We start from the raw sequence: 20,110 nt of genomic DNA, 5'->3' as shown, positions 1-20,110 counted from the left end.
CTGTGGCTGCAAGACTCGAGAGGAATTGATTTGATGACCACAACCAAAAAAGTCAAATTGGGTCTCAAATGGACTCGTAAAGAAGGAGCTTTGGCTTCTGAGTCACGCTGAACAAGTCCAGTGAAATGTCTTTGTAGTACACTGACAGGTTCAACAACATGCGCAAGCTTCTTAGCATTTGAATGCCATATTTGGTCACTTACAGTCGGTGGCTGTTAAACTGTAGACGCACACGATTGCACTCAGCCAAGCAGTAAAGCATCAATGTTGACAATAGATTCACTTTGAATTTATGATGATATAATAATGATTTGGAAGCAAAAGTTTGTGTCAATGAATGAAAACATGGAGATTATTTTATTATGATTTTGTTATTTTATGTATGAACATTTTATATTCATTTATATTCCTATTGAATGTTGTATTTTTAATGTACCGTTTTTTTCCATGTATAATGCGCCCCCATGTATAATACGCACCCTAAAAATGGCATGTCGATGCTGGAAAAAAGCCTGTACCCATGTGTAATACGCACCCAAATTTTGACTCTACTACTTAAGTCCGTAAACGTAAAATTATTTCAGAAAAAAGATAATCTTTGGGAACAACCGGTTGTTATTCTGCCGGTCAGTATCACTGCGCATGCGCTAGCAAACTCGATAGCAAAGAAATGTTTCGGATTTGTGTAGGGTACATTGTCACGGCAAACGAGCAGGTGATCGAGCAAGCGTCTGATAAGAGAGCATTGTGTTCCTATGGAGCGTGTTTGACGTGAACAGCAGAGAAGAAAGGAACAAGGCAAAGTGTTGTGAAATAAAATATTACCTGTAATACGCATTTAGGTAGAGAACTGAACTCTCGCTCTTTGTATAGCTGACGTGTCCAAAAAAAATAAAATAAATAATAATAAATAAAATTGTACCCATGTATAATGCGCACCCCAGATTTTAGTTAAATTTGTTACATTTTGCTCATTATACATGGAAAAAAACGGTACGTATATTTTGGCCATATTATGATGTCGATTTTAATGTAAATTTAAATCAATATTTTATTAATTTTAAATATTTTTTAGTTAATAAATTTTAATTTTAAATGCAATTTTTATATAATGTTTTTAGCCATTGTTTTGTCCTTGGGTGCCTCGAAAGACATGATGATAATGAAGGATAAAGGTAAATATTTTTACAACTTTTTTTGAATAACTCATGAACACACCGTTCGCTTTTATTGTTTTGCACCGGGTTGTCTTTGTCTGGCAAAAGTTGGCTCATCCTCATTGTGCGTCCCTCATTGTTACTCGCTTCATCTGCCGCCCCACCTGCTGGCCCTTTGAGTTGAGTCGTTCCCGAAGCCAATGAGATCCAGATGTAGTCCAACGCAGTGACAGCAACCATTAATGGAGAGAGCGAGTGAGTGAGAGAGAGAAGGAGAGAGAGATTGTCACTTCATTACTCCATCTTTCGTGTTTGGGTCATTGAAGACTCAACTGTCGTTCGATGTTAACGTGAGTTCTAGGTTCCAGGACCAGTCCCGGGTGCTGGCTTGGGCTCCAGCTCACCCACGTGCTGGCCAGAGCTCATATGGCTCAAGAGTGAACAAATGTATCACTTGCGTGCTTGCGCCAGTTGTAAAGAAAGACAGTGAATCACACTTTTTAAGGGTGCGGTACGGCACAGTGACTTGTTCTTCTTCAAACATTTGTGCTTTTTCCACCATTCCTTTCCCACGACCCGATGGAGGTTCTTCCACTCCAAATCCGTTCAAGCTTACCTTTTACAGACATTTTACGGACTTGGAAGCTTCACACTGACATTCGTATAATAACTTACCCTCTGATTCGATATATAAAAAATTCAACGACAACACCGTTTTTAATTGGTGGTGAAACGAGATAAATTGTTGGCGAATGCAGCTCGTAAACAGTAGGAGAGAAGAAAGATTAGAGCGCTCACGTTTAACGAGCACACTAAATGTTCAGCCAATAAGTGAGGTCAATGGCAGGCTGACATTTCCAAAGAAAGGCGCGATCTTGAAGGAAATGCCGCTATTTAGCGTTGAATGCGTGCCTATTGGGTTTGATTCAGGGGATAACCAGACACTTCATGAACTCATTTCCCCTTGTGTTTTACGTCCAAGATTTGTCATCATCACTGCCCACATGTTCTTAGAAGCTCTTGAGCCTCACAGTCATGTAACCGCCCTTCCTCTTTTTCCAGTCCCATCAGTTTTTTCTTCAATAGCAGGATCATCTCACAACCAATAGAACAGAAAAGATGAACAGAGAAGTATTTTTAAGTGTTTGAAATTAGCTTTGGTGTATAAAATTGTGGACAAATATTGATTTTATTTATTTTTTTAAATATTACCATCTTTTTCCATGTATAATGTGCAAAATTTACCGTATTTTCCGCACTATTAGGCGCCTTATATATGGATCAATTGATGAATTTGTTGATCCATACTGGTTGTACACAGTGCTCTGCCAAAATGTTTCAGTATGTTTTAGTACGACTAGTGAATTACAAGGTCGCATCGCTTCCCAACATTACGGCAACTGTCGTCTGAGGGCGTCACCGAATAGCTGTTGTACCCGCGAGGCTATTTCATTTCAAAATAGGCTGCTCCGTTAATGTTTCGAGTAAATTTACGGCTTGATATGGAAGGGAAACATACGTACGTAAGCAGTACCAATGTGTTAGATCGAACTTTAGTCAGTTCCGATCATTTTATAGTAGATCGTTTGAGAAACGTGATCGTTTACATTTTGCTGAGGCTCATGGGGGTCTGCGAGCAGAGGCCCATGGGAGTTTGCGGGTGGCGAATGCTATAATAATAGCTGCTATACGCACAAGGCTATTTCATGTCAGAATAGGCTGCTTTGTTAATGTTTTGAGTAAATTTACGGATCGATATGGAAGGGAAAGATAGGTAAGCAGTACCAGTGTTAGATCGAACTTTAGTCAGTTCTGATCATTTTTTAAGAGATTGTTTGAGAAACGCGATTGTTCACAGAGGGCTCATTGGTTATTGGCTAGTGGATGCATACCGCAACCCTAGTCAACCTCAGTTTGTTCCAGTATAGCTTCTATTTTATGCGCCTTTTAATCCGGTGCGCCCTATATATGAAATAATTTCCAAAATAAAAATTTCAATGATGGTGCGCCTTATAATCCAGTGCGCCTTTTGGTGCGAAAAATACGGTAACTAATTTATTGTCCTAAAATCTGGGGTGCGCATTATTGCAACAAATTTTGAAGAAAATCTCCCTCGAAATAAAACTTGAAATCACCTTTCTTCTTGTTTGTTGTCAGTCGCGCATCGCATTCAGCCATCCTGCCCAACACTCTTAGTCAGTAAAATTCATAATTGACGACACATCGTTTGATGCGATGGTGCAATCGTTGATGGTGTGTTATTGTCAAATATTGTTTGTTTTTTAATCTCCATCGCAAACCGGATATCATACGGAGGCTGCCATTACAGATGCGCAGAACGGATGCGCAAGACACGTGAGCTATATAAAGAGAGAGAGTTCAGTTCTCTACCAATGTTTGTTGTCAATCGCGCATCGCATTCAACCATCCTGCCCAACACAGTCAGTAAAATTCATAATTGACGACACATCGTTTGATGCGATGGTGCAATCCTTGATGGTGTGTTTTTGTCAAATATTGTTTGTTTTTTAATCTCCATCGCAGACCAGATATCATACGGAGGCAGTATCACTGCGCATGCGCACTATGGATTCGATGTGCAGAACAGATGCGCAAGACACGTCAGCTATTTAATGAGCGAGAGTTCAGTTTAATTAGCAGTTTCATCAAAATGGTTAAGAGAGCAAGTTATAGTATAGCATTTCGAAAGAAAGTCATTGAAGTGGCAGAAGAATTAGGCAATAGGGCAGCTGCGCGCCAATTTGATGTCAATGAATCAAACATAAGACTCTGGAGGAAGAAAAAAAATCCATTTGATACAGCGAAGGCAAGAGCACCTGGAAGAGGAAAGAAAGCACAGTGTGCAGATGTTGAGGAACAATTAGTGTAGTTCATTAGGGAGAGAAGAGCTGGTGGAATAGCCATCAGCACTATTGAGATTAGAATTTTGGCTATGAAATGGATAAAGACCACCCGGATTCAAACTTCAGAGCCTCTCCAAAGTGGTGGTACTTATTCATGAGGCGCAATGACATTTCAATTAGGAGGAGGACTTAAGAGTCAAAATTTGGGTGCGTATTATGCATGGGTACAGGCTTTTTTACAGCACCGACATGCCATTTTTAGGGTGCGTATTATACATGGGGGCGTATTATACATGGAAAATTACGGTATATATTTTTTCTTATTTTAACATCGCTGTTCTCGATGAAACCGGTACGATATTTCAATTAATGGATGCTTAGCTAACAATCAATGTAGCAGGTCTCCATCTTGATAAGTAGGTCAGCAAATTGATTTCATTTTTTGGGCCATCAGTATGATGATTATGCTGTGCTATGCTAACTACAGAGCTTCCATTTTGCTCCCAAGTTCCCAACCATCTAAAATTCCAAAATATTTTATTAATTCACCAGGGAATCTGTTAATCAGACAAAAATATTGTACATGCTTGTAAGATAAGAGCAGTTTTTCATTATTTTGGCACCTCAGTCCAGCTGTTCTACAGGTGCGGTAACTCAGCTAATGCTAAGCTAACACCGCTAGCTCAGTAAGTAGGTCAGCCAATGTTTTTGTAAAAGACAGTCAATGTGCCAGAGGCGAGAAGTATGAAGGTTATATATTTGATCCGCTTTGGGGAAGATCCTGACACGCTACTGTAATTAATACCCAAACCCGCTTAGTGTCACACAACAATTTGAGAAAAAGATTAGCCTATTTAAAGACGTTTTTCATTCATATCGACCAAAAAAAAAGCTAACTGAAGTAGCTTGCCAGCATGTCATCATTCTCAATCTGCACAAAACAGACAAACTAACAAAACCTAAGATAAGTGTGGCCCATTTGGCACGCGTCCACCTGTGTTTCCGAATGTAGGTCACCGAAAGGTTTTCAGTAGCCGATGGGAAAATACTGCTGCTGTGCTGCAAGGAAGAACGTAATAAAAGTTTTTGGTATTTGGTATGATTTCACCCCCTGCTAACAGGTAGATCCTGACATGATAATTAACTGGCTAACCCCCTCCGCGTGCTCTGCTTTCTTTTCTTGGAAATACATGACTTGTTTCCTCTTAGGCTGAAAAAAAGGATTATTAGCAGGAGCGGAAGAAATAATTGGCTAATGTAATATGACGGCGTGGAAAAACCTGGGGGGCGTGAAGCATACATTAGCATAACACTATTTCGTAGCCAGTACAGCGTGCTGCATTTGCACAATCATAACAAATGTGCAGCTCAATGCAAATCAGGTCATTTGAACTGAGCTAGCATAAATGAGCTATTTTATTTATTTCAAAAGTTAATCATTATGTCTATAAATGAGTGCACACAAAGATGCAAATTAAGCACAAAACTGTTGGACATGCAGTTTTTGAAATAATCTTTACTTGAAGTTGCTCCACACACTACGTGTTTAAATTCCGGGGCACATTATTAGCGTTTTACTTTTTCTATAAAATGTGTTGAGTTTTCTTCGTGTTTTCTTTCTCTCACTTTACATGACTCACACACACACACGGCCTAATCCCCGTGTGTGCTTTCTTATGCTGCGGTCACAGCAGGAGTTGACCGCAAAGCAGCGTTGCCCACTAAATCAGACTGACTTTGGGGGCCTGCTCATTAATCGCACCGTGCTGTTCTTAGAAAGCAGCGCACGCACACACAGACACACACAGACACACATAGTACACACACGCGTGCGTGTTCTCGGTTTAGTGCAGGGATGGGCAAACTTTTTGACTCGCGGGCCGAACTGGGTTCTAAATTTGGACCGGAGGGCCGAACCAGGAGCAGATGGACGTAGTGTTTGTGTGAAGTAATATAAGCGACCTGTAAAGGTCATTGCATAAAAGATTTTGGCCTTTAGTAGGTAGTAAAGCGTGGATATTCCAAACAAGTTTTTTGAAAACAAATGCATTTACAGCATTAAAAAAAAAAAAAAAAAAATCACTAAAAACCTGCTATCAGTGATTCTCATAAAATACGACACTGTTATTATAAATAACAGTCTCCATCACTTCAGTGCCTGCAGGTCAGATTAATGAAAGATGTTTATCTTATGAGATCACATCAAACGGCAGACATTCTGACCAAATATATCATGATCTTGAAGAATCGGTGAAAGCATACATCCGAATAAAGTAATCAAAACGGCAACACGGTGAGGGGTATCTGAAAATCAGAGCAGAGTTTTAACTCACAAACACTTGGTAGCAGAGGTGAGGAAACGGGAAACACTTCCTTAAAGTAAGCCTTAAGAACTTTACAGGTTAAGATTACCGTAATTTCCGGACTATAAATCGCACCGGAGTATAAATCCCACCAGCCATAAAATGCCCAAAAAAGTGAAAAAAAAAACATATATATATGTATATAAGTTGCTCCTGAGTATAAGTCGCCCCCCCACCCGAACTATGAAAAAAAACGCGATTTATAGTCCGAAAATTACGGTAGTCGCAAACACGTGGTGCATCAATGTCCTTGAGCATCCTGCATTGGTTGAAAATGAGAATGGTCGCTAGTTTCAATCCCTGCTATGTGTACAAATCATATTCAAAATGCATTTTTTTACAACAAATTCGAGAGCCTCCCCTTCATTTTCAGTGTGAACAGTGTTGTTGGTCTCCCTTTTTTGCTAGTGCATCATAGTCTGGAGTAAAATTTGTTGTGGCAATTCTTAGGAGAGATCCGAGGTGTTGATCCGTTTACCTCGATCTGTGACGGGTTGATGTTGATGTGGCTGAACGTCACGTCGCGTACGTCGAGCCAAATTGGCCACTCTTTTTTAAACACTCGGCACTGTGTCCACCTTGCTTTTCCTTGGGCGACTCATTTTAATAGAAGGATTCCAGGGGAAGGTTTGTGGGTGGCTTTAGCGTAAAACTGTATCTGATAGCTCAGCGCGCGAATTATAAGAATGCTGTCGTCAAAGCCCACGCTCTAAATTCGGGACTGATACGAATAGAGCGAGAGTGCGCCAAGTCCGTACTACTGAGTACGTACACGCACTTGTGAGTGTGCACCGAGCTTTCTGACACGGCTTCCGGTAGTAAATGCGCAGGCGAGCGGTTCCCCATCTACTGGGGAAACGCAGTCATTGCAGGCAAAATGACCAAAACCAATGTTTAATAACACAATTTATTCAGGGTTGGCGGGCCGGATTAAACGGTCCCGTGGGCCGGATGTAGCCCGCGGGCCGTAGTTTGCCCACCCCTGGTTTAGTGTGTTCCACAAATCTGTTCTAGGGACAAACTGTGAACATTGTCATAAAACCTTTATTAACTGTTCAGGGATTTCATATTCTTATGTTTGTGAGAGTGAAAATGTTCAAGTGAGGCTTCTCCATTTTACGTACCGTAATTTTCGGACTATAAATCGCTCCGGAGTACAAGTCGCATCAGCCATAAAATGCCCAAAAAAGTGAAAAAAAACATATATAAGTCGCTCCGGAGTATAAGTCGCATTTTGGGGGGCAATTTATTTGACAAAATCCACTAAGAACAGACATGAACGAGCAACAACAGGCTAAACTAGGGGTGTCCAAACTACGGCCCGCGGGCCACCAGTTTTTATTGGCCCCCAGTAAAGAAGAAGTACTGGGCAGGCTAACGAGTTAGCGGAAATATGCTAATTCGCGATCGTGCTATCAAGCGCAAACGGACCTCTAAAGGAAATTAAACGAACATTTGGAGCAATACTACATTGTCCTAAAGGTTAGACACGTGATCATTCATTTCTCTTGTTAGGAGACACGCTTACATCGCCAATCACTCCTGTACCACTGTAACCGACATATGTACAAGAACGTAAAAAAGGAAGTGGTATCGCCTGAAAACGGCCTTCAAAATAAATCACCCTACCTCAAATCAAAGCATGGCTGAATAACATAAATAACATGGAGAATTCTTAACACAAACTGTAAATATGTTTTTAGAACAACTTTTATTATCATACATTCTTTTATAACAAGGTAGAAGTGTACATACTGTAAATATGTTCTTAGAACTCATTTATTATTATAACAATTTTCTATAATAAGGTACAACACTGTAAATATGTTTTTAGAACTCTTATTATAATAATCTTTAAAAAAATAAATAAATAAATAGGTACAAGTTTACGCACTGCAATTGTGTGGGCACTCCTTGCCTTCTGCTGGCGTGTGGGCAAGTTTTGTGCCATAATTCCTCAATTTAGAAGTTTTATTTTGACTTTAAATTCTTTTTTTCAATTTGGGAAAAAAAATCTGCGATGTAGTGAAACCGCAATAAACAAACCGTGATGTAGCGAGGGATTACTGTACATCACTGAAAATCAAGGCAATTGTGTTTGTCTAATTTGTAAAGAGACGGTTGCCTTGTTTAAGGGTTTCAACTTAAAGAGACACTATCAGACTACCCATGCGAACGCAAACGACCAGCTAACAGGGAGTGACCGCGCTGATAAAGTGAAGCAGCTCAAAGCTGAACTGGCATCACAACAGCGATTCTTCACACGGGACTGTGAGTCAAAAATAAATATTACTAAAGCAAGCTACGAAGTGGCCATGTTAAGACTGTTGATGTTATGGACCTGTAGACCTGACACAAACTATTGTTTTCTGAAAGATAATGTAAATGACAAGAGCAAAATTCACTAGTTTTAAGTTTTAATAATAACAGACAACTTGGCATTACTTAAAACTCCCGTTTAAAATGTTCATGAGGCAAAAGTAATTTTAAACTCATGTAAATTTAAGGTATTTCATACAGTTTGTTCAATGTTATCTGACTTCAGATATGAATGAAAGGCAGAATTTGTGTTTTTAGAGTTGTTCACATCTGCCTGAGTGACTCATATTTGGTTATTTTGTCATTTGAAAAATAAAGACAATTGTGACAATGAAATTTGTTTTATAACAGTGTGTATTTGCATGACATTTTTGTTGTTAAAAAATGTCTGAAAAAACTATTGGCCCCCGGGCCCCTTCACTTTATCAAATCTGGCCCTCCTTGCAAAAGGTTTGGACACCGCTGGGCTAAACGATAGGTATGCTAACGTGACATAAACACAAACAAAGAGCTGAGAATGGGCCTGATGTAACATTCAGAGTTATTAAAAAAAACTATTACATAAATAACACGTTTATAAAACCATCTGTGTCACTCCAATTCATTAAATCCATCGATCGTCCTTTGTCAACAATGCATGCGCCCCGCTGATGGTGCTTGCACTTCAAAATATTCCACAGGCCCATATAACAATATATAAATTAGATATCAAATAACTATTATATAAGCAATAATACTATCAAACCATCTGTGCACTCTAAATCATTAAATCCCTCGATCAAATTCCTCGTCCTTTGTCAACAACGCCGCGCGTGCACCCTGACGTCAGCCTCGTCGTTATTCCACAGATCTAGTATATAACTAGTACAAGGAAAGACGTGGGTTTGGTAAACGACTCTTTATTTAACAAAACAAACTTCCAGGCGTGTGGCGGCGTGAACTTCCAGCCACGGAGGTGGAAGAGAGATCCATAGAATAGGACCGGGCGTGCGTAAAAGCCATGACCGAGCCCCATCCACAGTCCCCGGACAGCCACCCGGCCGAGCGCCGGCCCCCGACTTCTATCCACGGAGGTTAAAGAGAGCTCCGTAGAGTAGGACCGGGCGTGCGTAAAAGCCATAATAGTTTTTCAAACCTTCTGTGTCACTCCAAATCCTTCAAACTCTTCGTCCTCCGTGTCACTTAGAAACAAAGCCGCTAATGATGCCGGTAGTACGTGGGGCCCTTCGTCATCTTCGTCATCCCGTGATCAATCTTTGTCCTTTTTGTAAACAACCGCTGCTGACGTCACTTGAAATTCAAATTACAGTAATCCCTTGCTACATCATGGTTCGTTTATCGCGGTTTCACTTTTTTTGGGGGGGGGGGATTTTTGAAAAAAAAACACATACCGTTTTTTGCCATGTATAATGCGCCCCCATGTATAATACGCACCCTAAAAATGGCATGTCGATGCTGGAAAAAAGCCTGTACCCATGTATAATACCCACCCAAATTTCGACGCCTACTTAAGTCCGTAAACGTAAAATTATTTCAGAAAAAAGATCATCTTTGGAAACAACCGGATGTTATTCTGCCGGTCAGTATCACTGCGCATGCACTAGCAAACTCGATAGCGAAGAAATATGTGAGACCAATATTTGAGTGATGTTCCAGTTATTTATCACAATTATTTATTATTATAAAAATAATATAGAGAATGTATATAATAATTATTTATTATTCACAATTGTCATGGTGATCTTTCTGGTGATTTCTTAACTAGGCTGGATGTATTTTTTTTGTTGGCGTTGATTTCTCCGACTGCCCATAAAGGCACCACCGCGATCAGTTAGGTTAAAATGAAAAGAGAGGAAAGTGACGTGCAAACATGTGAAAAAGGCGGTTCTGTATGGGAGAGAAGTTGAAGAGGAATAAAAACACCCTTGGAAACCAAAACTTGCCCCTCGTCATGACTCGGCGCCGCAACAAATGTTTCGGATTTGTGTAGGGTACATTGTGACAGACAGCAAACGAGCAGGTGATCGAGCAAGTGTCTGATACGAGAGCATTGTGTTCGTGTGGAGCGTGTTTGAAGTGAACAGCAGAGAAGAAAGGAACAAGGCAAAGTGTTGTGAAATAAAATATTACCTGCAATACGCATTTTGTTATTTGCTGATTGAAACTGCAAATTAAACTGTGAATTGAAACTAATAGGTAGAGAACTGAACTCTCGCTCTATATAGCTGATGTGTCTTGCGCATCCGTTCTGCGCACACTGTCATGGCGGCCTCCGTATGATATCCGGTCTGCGATGGAGATTAAAAAACAAACAATATTTGACAATAACACACCATCAAGGATTGCATCATCGCATCAAACGATGTGTCGTCAATTATGAATTTTACTGACTGTGTTGGGCAGGATGGCTGAATGCGATGCGCAATTGACAACAAACAAGAAGAAAGGTGATTTCAAGTTTTATTTCGAGGGAGATTTTCTTCAAAAATTGCTGTACCCATGTATAATATGCACCCAAGATTTTAGGACAATAAATTACTTACATTTTGCACATTATACATGGGCAAAAAAACGTATAAGTTGCTCCTTATTGTAAGTCACCCCCCCCCCACCTAAACTATGAAAAAAAACGCGACTCATAGTCCGAAAATTACGGTACTTGGACAACGTTTCTATTGTTTTGAAACATTATGAAAGATTCTTGAAAGGAAACTTATTGACCCAGCAGTTTTTTGCCTTCGGTCTGGCTACATAACGTCCTCCCCTCCTTCATCTTCAACTTTTTTTTAATGTTTCTCTTCTCATGTAACATCTCTTTTCTCACCTCATCTTTCTTTGCCTTGCGGCCCTCTGGCTTCTCACTCACTCGCTCGGTCTCTTGTCATCTTCTACATCCTGTCATCTCCTCCTTTTATCTGCCAGTGAGGGCCCCGGGACATCCCTAATGAGAACCTACCTTCTACATGCAACCTCTCCAGGCCCCTAATGATTGATGCGTCTGCTTCCATAAATAGTGACGATGGTGTGTTAAGAATTCAGCAGTATGGTACAGGGCTTGCTTGTAGTGGGGGCGAAGCCACGACTGGCTAAATGACCTGCTTGTTTGATTCTACACACCCTGTCTGTCATCAACGACCTGACGGTGGCGCTCTCTTTTTCTCTGTCCGTACTCCCCACTCAGGCTTTTGGCAACGCCAAGACGGCCCACAACAACAACTCCAGCCGCTTTGGAAAGTTCATCCAGGTCAACTACCAAGCCAGCGGCACTGTTAGAGGGTAAGACACACGATGCGGGAAGAAAAACTGCAAAGTCCGTCATGATAATAATAATAATGATGAGAGATAGCAAAAGTGTTGCCACTTCATTCTTAAAATGGGTTTCAGGGCCTATGTGGAGAAGTACCTGTTGGAGAAATCTCGCCTGGTCTACCAGGAGCATAATGAAAGGTACGAGTTGCAGTTTGTGTACAAGTGAGCAGATTTGACTGTTATACTCGATGATTTAATCAACCAACCACAATCGGGCCTGACCGATGTGCCGCAGTCATAAATCACACAAAGCGGAAATTTGAGCCTCGCGCTTTCGTGTCTTGGAGATGAAATGTCTGATACACATTTCTTTGAAAAAGAAACTCAACACTGAAAGCACCTCCGTTTTCTCAGCATCTCATGACCGCCTGGAGGCACTCAACTAAGACCCTCCCGTTTTGCTCTTATAGATTTATTTTTATTTTTACTGCACAAGTAATTATTGTCAATTAGAAAGATGGTATCATACCAATACCTGTCCTATTTTTTGGGGGGTATTGGTTCTCGCGAAGAAAGCCGATACCAGCCACCAAAAAAAGAATCTCATGGGCTTCTACTTGATTGTTGTGCTGCAGGAACTACCACGTCTTTTACTACCTGCTGGCTGGAGCCAGCGAGGAGGAGAGGAAATCCTTCCACCTGCTCCAACCTGAGGAATACCACTACCTCAACCAGGTCAGTACTTTACTTTGTCATGTTGACTCAAGCGGAGCGCCTCGCTGTGATTTTGATGGCATCAGCGGAATGGTTCCAAGCCCTCACGCGTGAGCCATCGGGACAAACGTCTGTTTTGCGTTTTGGCTCCCGAGCAAGACAAAGTATCACTTTGCCCATCGTGTGCCACTCAGCAAATCCCCACACGACCCCCTTGCATCTTCCCGACTGCATCTAGTTACTATGCACTGCTGTTTCCATGGTAACAAAATGACTCGCGCTGTGCGATTCACGCGACAGGGCCGCTGGCACTCGAGTATGTTTGTCTTGCACACATGGTCATCCATATTTTGCTTTTTCCGTCAGATTTAGTTGCCGGCGTGTTGTTGTCCCCTTCGGTCTATCTATCTCAATGTTCCATCCTAAATGTCTTTCCCAACAGTATAAATACACAAATGAGTAAAGTAGCCCATCCATTTATTTATTTATTTATTTATTTATTTATTTATTTATTTATTTATTTATTTATTTATTATATATTTGTTATTTTTTATTGTATTTATGTTCATATATATAATTTTTTTCTATATTCATGAGTATTTTTTATTTTTCCTCCCATCATTCATCTGCTGCTGTTGCGGTTGTTTTCATTTTGAGTCAGCCAGTGATCAGTGTCGCGGTGTGTCGTTGCAATCCCGCTAACGTTTTTTGCCTCACTTGCAGATAACAAAGAAATCGCACAAACTCCGCTGGGACAATTACTCTGACAGCGAGCTGGTCAGTATATCACATCTGCGTCAAGGGAAACCCTCGAGAACCGATTTTGAAGTGCTGTTGCTAGGCAAAGGTTGATGATGTCATAATCGGAGAGCGCCTTCTCAAGGGAAGAGGCTTCAGGATCCACACGCCACTCATTATGAACCATTTTTTGACACATTTATGAAGACGACGTGCTTGTTTTTGTTGGCTTCCTGTCCTGAACTTTCTCCCTTGCTTGCTGTGCAAGGTGCTTCCGTCATTTTTGGTCTTTGGATCGTGACAAGTTTTTTTTGTAATTATCCCGAATGTTTATTTGCTAGCTTGACCGCTATTATGCTAGGTTAAGATCAGATGCTAAATAGCGCTTGCGTTTGATATACACGAGGGTTGCTTGGCGCCAATCCTTCCAAGAGGAAGGGAAGGAAGGGCATCCTTTAACGGACGAAAACAAAGTTTGAACTATGCTAACAACTCCGCTGACCGGTGGTTGTGTTTCTAAAAGTATTTGACTGACACACAGTTATTTGTCAAATTCCTCGTGGGTTGTGACCTTGCTGTCCAAAGAGATGATGTCACCAACCATCTTTAGACCTCCACGCAAAGAGCAAACATTGTTTGGTCGCGAGCCTCCTCGGCGTGGTGCTTCTTCCATTGTATGCATGCTCTTGTTTGGGTGTTCGCCTGAGTGGAATGTGCACGCACGGTGGTTAGCTTTATTTATATGTTTATGGCTGCTGCTGTTGTTGTCATGTAGCTGCTTTCATTTGAGTGAAGTCAAAGTCAAGTTTCCACCACGCAACGCAGATAAGTCCATTTTGGAAGGGTATAGTAAATCCCGACGTGGTTTGTGTGTGAAGGCAGCGTGGCGTGTTTCCCCGACCTTCACAGATTTGACATGACAACAAAATTTATTAACCATGTTGGTTGGTGACTTGACTCGGGTTTGTTTGTTTTTTGGGTAAACAAACATGAATGTGTGTCTTCTGGTACGGAGCTTAGTCTTTAATTTGAAAAGTGGCTTGATTGTTCTCCGGGAGGAAACAATGTGGGGAAGAAGCTTTGGACGTGAAGACGAGCGTGCTTGTTTTCGAAACGTCTACTGCCACCGACATGTATCTCCGTCAAGTAACGGGTAGGCGCAAAAGAGGATCTGCTCCTGAAATTTGTGCTTGTTTACCACTGTAAACAAGTCAAGAAAATTGATTCCAATTGAGGTTGTACCTAATGTGTGCATTGATGTTTATTTCAGTTGTTTACGCTGCCAAATGCGGATCCGGCAGCCCCGCTCGCTATTTGCTCTTGAATGTAATATGTAACACGAGGGGGAGAAAAAAAAACATGTCTTCCTGTGCGTGTTTGTGATACCAGCAGGACTGCTTCAGCGTGGAGGGCGAGGACTTGAAACACGACTTTGAGCGTCTGCAGCTGGCGATGGAGATGGTCGGCTTCCTTCCCGCCACACGCAAACAGTAAGCGCCAGCGCCCGCCGTGACGTGCGCGGCGATGAGATACTTAGTCGGGAACCGCAGCGATATTGTGCGTGGCTGCTGTCCGGGCCATGCCAGAGTGAAGCCAATGTGCAAAACATTTTTGCGGCTGCTCATTACCAGCTCAGCACAATGCGGTTTCCGCGATGGCGACTAAGGAGGATGAGAACAATCAATCACTTGTTCAGCTTCACGTTTCCCCTTTGGTGCTCTGCTGCTTTTGTCTCTGCGTCGCAAATGTATAATAGTCAAATAGTACAGTGTGGTGCCAACATAGCAAGCATGCCCATTGAGAGACAGTCAGGCTAATCTGTTGACTTTTCCGTTGCTCGGATTCGGCGCGTCTGCTGTTTTGACGTTGAAATAGATAGTGTCTTCACAAAATTCCTTCTGTCTCTACTTGGAATCAAGCTCATATTTCGTTTATCTCAGACACTAGCCACCTACAAAACAGCTGTCTGGAATAAAAACAATGACATTGATGTTAGCTAGCAGGCTATCACTTTGTTTTGCAAAACTACTGAAAAAAAGTGTCTCTATATTTATGACAATGATGGGTTGTGACGGATGAATATTTACGGTTCTCTTCTACCCCTGCCAGGATTTTCTCGCTGCTGTCGGCCATCCTCCACCTGGGCAACATCCGTTACAAGAAGAAGACCTACAGGGACGACTCCATCGACATCTGCAACCCAGAGGTCCTTCCCATCGTCTCGGAGCTGTTGGAGGTGAGCGTGTCATTGCTACTTGAGTTGTGAGTCGGATCCATCGTCTTACGAGATGTGACGCGGTAGGATGCGACTCCGGTTCACAAAAAAATCAGTCGTTAGCGCCGGCTAGCTTTTGGCTAATGTTGAGGCTAATGGTTATGTTTGTAATGTTAAGGCTAAAGCTAGCATGTTACTGTGGGTGTGTGTTATGTGACATTACATTGCAGGGCATTTTTCTTGTTGCTTTTGGCTGCTTTTTTGTCATCTCCCTCCCGTGATGTATGGCCCACCGGAGTAGCATAATAACCACCTAAATTTGTGGCTTTCAAAAAACAAAAGTGTCCGTTTCTGGCTCAGTTGGTCCAAGCACAGCTTGCGGTGACGGTGGGAGTGAAGAGGTGCTTGACACAAACCGCCTTGCACTTACACAAGGTCCCGGCAGGCCGCGTTCTATTTTTAGCCCTCTTGTGCCACGCGGGTTCGTTTTCCCACTAGCGGCCCTGGACTGACGCGCTTAAAGTCAACTGCGTGATGACGCCGCATTCGTCAAGGTAAAAAAAAAAAAAAAATGCTAAAAACGTTCGCTTCTCTGAAGGTCCAATTTAAAAGCTCCACAGGGACAACACGTTTGTCGCGGCTCTGGGGAAATAACGTCCAAAGTGTTCCGGAGCTTTCTGTCAATGGTGACGTTTTGATGTGACCTCGGATCAGTTCTGACACTTGTGTGTTTATGAACGCTGTAATCTGTGCCAGCGAGCACACCCCCACCAATTGCCTGGCAGTTTCCAGCGTGCTCTTTGCTCCTTGCGTAGGGATTAGCCCGCAGTGTGAAATGAAGTCCGCTAATACCCTCGCACATCCACACTCGCTTTGGTGATACTATTTACTAATCCCTGAGGCTTCCGCGTGAGACGTGCGGCTCTGACATCTGCTTCTCCCGCCGCACCATGTTTCATAAATGGCTGGGCCGCTTTGGTGGGCGCTCGCCAGGAAAATGCCGAAAGCGGGAAGGACTTTCCTTGCTTGGTTGAAGATGACTAACAAGTCAAAGATGAATGAGCAGTGGAACAAGTTGTTCTAATGTCAAAACCAACATTTTACCCTTTGTGGGCTCACTTCCCTTATTTGCAGATTTGATCCTTCTTTTTTTCTTTTTTCAATTAAATTTAAATGGCTGTTTGTATTGACGTGATAGTGTGAATTTGATCTTTCTCAAGTCAATTTAAATGGCTGTATTGATGTGATCGTGTGAATTGCACATGGATTTTCTCTTTTTTATCAATATTAATAATTGGTATTATAATAATTGTTGCTGTTAAATTAAATTCATCATGTTTATACTTATTTCATATAAGGATCATCCGCAGGAATTTAAGCATTGTCTTGATTTTAGGTGAAAGAGGAGATGCTGCTGGAGGCACTGACCACCAGGAAAACCATCACCGTTGGCGAGAGGCTCATCGTGCCCTACAAACTTGCTGAGGTGACACACACATTCGCGCATGTATCAAAATGCTAACCAGCAGATTTTATTAAAAAAAAAAAAATCCCTCCATTTCCAATCATTGACCAGGAAGTAGCAAATTTTCTTTAAAAAAACAAAAACAAAATTACCTCCATTTCGAATCATTGACTAGGAAGTATGTAGCTTCAGTCACGGTTTTGCAACAAAATCCGGCAGGCCTCGATTGTATTGGCGCGCTTCCTCAAGTTTGTCTCTGTGGCCCGACTCGCACGCACAAACTCGTCCGCTTCCCCCTGCAACTTCCCGTTTCCTGTCGTGCCAAGCAGCCGTCGTCGCGGAGCTGCCTGCCCGCCTCTTAGATGTGATATTGGGCCCACGCCGACCGCTCAGCAGTTCATCCGCGAGTACTCGATTACTGTGCAGAATTTAATTTGCCGTCCGGCCTACTGCTTGTGGCCGCGGGGCTTTTGTTGTCTGAGGAAGGAAATACTACACACACACACAGTCTTCGTAGCCGACCACCACCCACATGCACATCTGATCTGTGCACTAACAATAGTTGCTCACAAGCCACCCGCCCCCCCAATGCCGGACCTCCACCCCCTCCCATCCATGCAGTCATGTGCTCTTGTCTGAGGAATGTGAAGCCTCCACTGGATTATGCGACACAGCCAACGAGCTGACATTGTAACTGTCCCTCAGCTGAACCAAAAGACAAGATGGTGCTTGACTTTCTTTTAGGCTTGAACAATCAATCGACCCGATTGTCACGCCATCATATGGAGCGGAGCGCCACAGGGCTCGGAGCCGGACCTTGACCGTTTGCCATCCGGCAAACGCACATCAATTTGGCTCACGGGCGCTCGCAGCTCATCTCACAGAAAGAACCCTGACCCGCTCTTAGGGGTCCGACACTGGCGCTGTCCCGGAGGAAGTGACAAATGAGCTTCCGCATGAGCTTCGTCCGATCCGAGCGCCGCATACAGATTTCTCTCTTTGCTGAGATGACAATCCTGACTTTTTTTCTTTGGCAGAGAGCCCCTGCAAAATGGCTTTAGCAGATCTGTAACTTGAGATTTGTAGAAGCTTTATGGCATAAACTGAGCTTTTAATAAACCCTACAATGGGCAAACGCTCCCCGCAGAAATACGCCTTGTTGGATCTGAAACTTTGACTTGTGTTAGCAGCTGAGCTCATTATATTTTTTCTTTCAGTTGATTGATTGGTTATATTTTTATTTGTTTATTTGTATTTATTTATTTATTTATTTATTTATTTATCTAATTATTTTTTTGTTGTATTTTTTAAGTCGGTGAAGGAGCTTTATTTTCATTCAAATGATTGTACCGTATTTTCCGCCCTATTAGGCGCACCGGGGTATAAGGCTCACCTTCAATGAACGGCCCATTTTAAAACTTTGTCCATATATAAGGCGCACCGGCCTATAAGGCGCATAAAATAGAAGCTTTACTGCAACAAACTGAGGTTGACTAGGGTTGCGGTATGCACCCACTAGCCAATAACCAACGAGCCCTCTGTAAACAATTGCGTTTCTAAAACGATCGCCTATAAAATGATTGGAACTGACTAAAGTTCAATCTAACGCATTGGTACTACTTACCTATGTTTCCCTTCCATATCGATCCGTAGATTTACTCGTAACATGAACAGAGCAGCCTATTTTGACATGAAATAGCCTCGCGCGTATAGCAGCTATCGTTATAGCATTAGCCATCTGCAAAAACCCATGACCCTCAGCTCGCAATCTCCCATGAGCCTCAGCAAAGTGTAAACAATCGCGTCTCTCAAACGAGCTCCTATAAAATGATCAGAACTGACTAAAGTTCGATCTAACGCATTAGTACTACTTACCTATGTTTCCCTTCCATATCGATCCGTAGATTTACTCGAAACATGAACAGAGCAGCCTATTTTGACATGAAATAGCCTCGCGCGTATAGCAGCTATCGTTATAGCATTAGCCATCCGCAAAAACCCATGACCCTCAGCTCGCAATCTCCCATGATCCTCAGCAAAGTGTAAACAATCGCGTCTCTCAAACGAGCTCCTATAGAATGATCAGGACTGACTAAAGTTCGATCTAACGCATTGGTACTACTTACCTATGTTTCCCTTCCATATCGGTCCGTAGATTTACTCGAAACATGAACAGAGCAGCCTATTTTGACATGAAATAGCCTCGCGCGTATAGCAGCTATCGTTATAGCATTAGCCATCCGCAAAAACCCATGACCCTCAGCTCGCAATCTCCCATGAGCCTCAGCAAAGTGTAAACAATCGCGTCTCTCAAACGAGCTCCTATAAAATGATCAGAACTAACTAAAGTTCGATCTAACGCATTGGTACTACTTACCTATGTTTCCCTTCCATATCGATCCGTAGATTTACTCGAAACATTAACGGAGCAGCCTATTTTGAAATGAAATAGCCTCGCGGGTACAACAGCTATTCGGCGACGCCCCCTGACTACAGTTACCGTAATGCTGGGAAGGAATGCGACCTTGTAATTTACTAGTCGTACTAAAACAGGGGTGTCAGGATCCAGTCCTCGGGGGCCGAATCCCTACATGTTTTCCAAGTTTCCCTCGTTAAACACACCTGATTCAATCAGGCTCCTGCTGAATGTGAGGACGAACTGGACATTTGAATCAGGTGTGTTTAACAAGGGAAACTTGGAAAACATGTAGGGATCCGGCCCCCGAGGAAAGGAGTTTGACACCCCTGTACTAAAACGTACTAAAACATTTTGGCAGAGCACTGTGTACAACCAGTATGGATCAACAAATTCATCACTTGATCCATATATAAGGCGCACCGGACTATAAGGCGCACTGTTGACTTTTGATAAAAATTTAGGTTTTTAGGTGCGCCTTATAGGGCGGAAAATACGGTACTCAACTTTATATTGTTTTGGTAGCGAGATGAAGTTTTTGAAGTATATTATCAATGTCACTTATTTGGGCACCATAATGTCAGTCAGGCAGCCTCCAAAGTGTGCTTTG

At 42.3% G+C, this 20,110-nt stretch overlaps 1 protein-coding gene across 2 annotated transcripts in view; it reads left to right on the top strand.

Annotated features, from left to right (window-relative positions):
* Window positions 1-20,110, top strand: part of myo9ab (myosin IXAb) — a 68,644-nt gene that overhangs the window by 28,323 nt on the left and 20,211 nt on the right. Inside the window, exons 3-9 of one of the 2 annotated variants that reach the window (XM_061282610.1) lie at window positions 11,885-11,979; window positions 12,088-12,150; window positions 12,588-12,687; window positions 13,390-13,443; window positions 14,797-14,894; window positions 15,514-15,640; window positions 17,016-17,105. In XM_061282610.1, coding sequence (XP_061138594.1) covers window positions 11,885-11,979; window positions 12,088-12,150; window positions 12,588-12,687; window positions 13,390-13,443; window positions 14,797-14,894; window positions 15,514-15,640; window positions 17,016-17,105 — 627 coding nt within the window. Of the gene's footprint in view, window positions 1-11,884; window positions 11,980-12,087; window positions 12,151-12,587; window positions 12,688-13,389; window positions 13,444-14,793; window positions 14,895-15,513; window positions 15,641-17,015; window positions 17,106-20,110 lie in introns of both variants that reach the window. The other variant, XM_061282608.1, reaches the window with a different exon arrangement.

Source organism: Syngnathus typhle, linkage group LG7, assembly GCF_033458585.1.
Source record: "Syngnathus typhle isolate RoL2023-S1 ecotype Sweden linkage group LG7, RoL_Styp_1.0, whole genome shotgun sequence".
Lineage (NCBI taxonomy): Eukaryota > Metazoa > Chordata > Actinopteri > Syngnathiformes > Syngnathidae > Syngnathus > Syngnathus typhle.
This window is presented reverse-complemented; position numbering and strand designations above follow the sequence as displayed.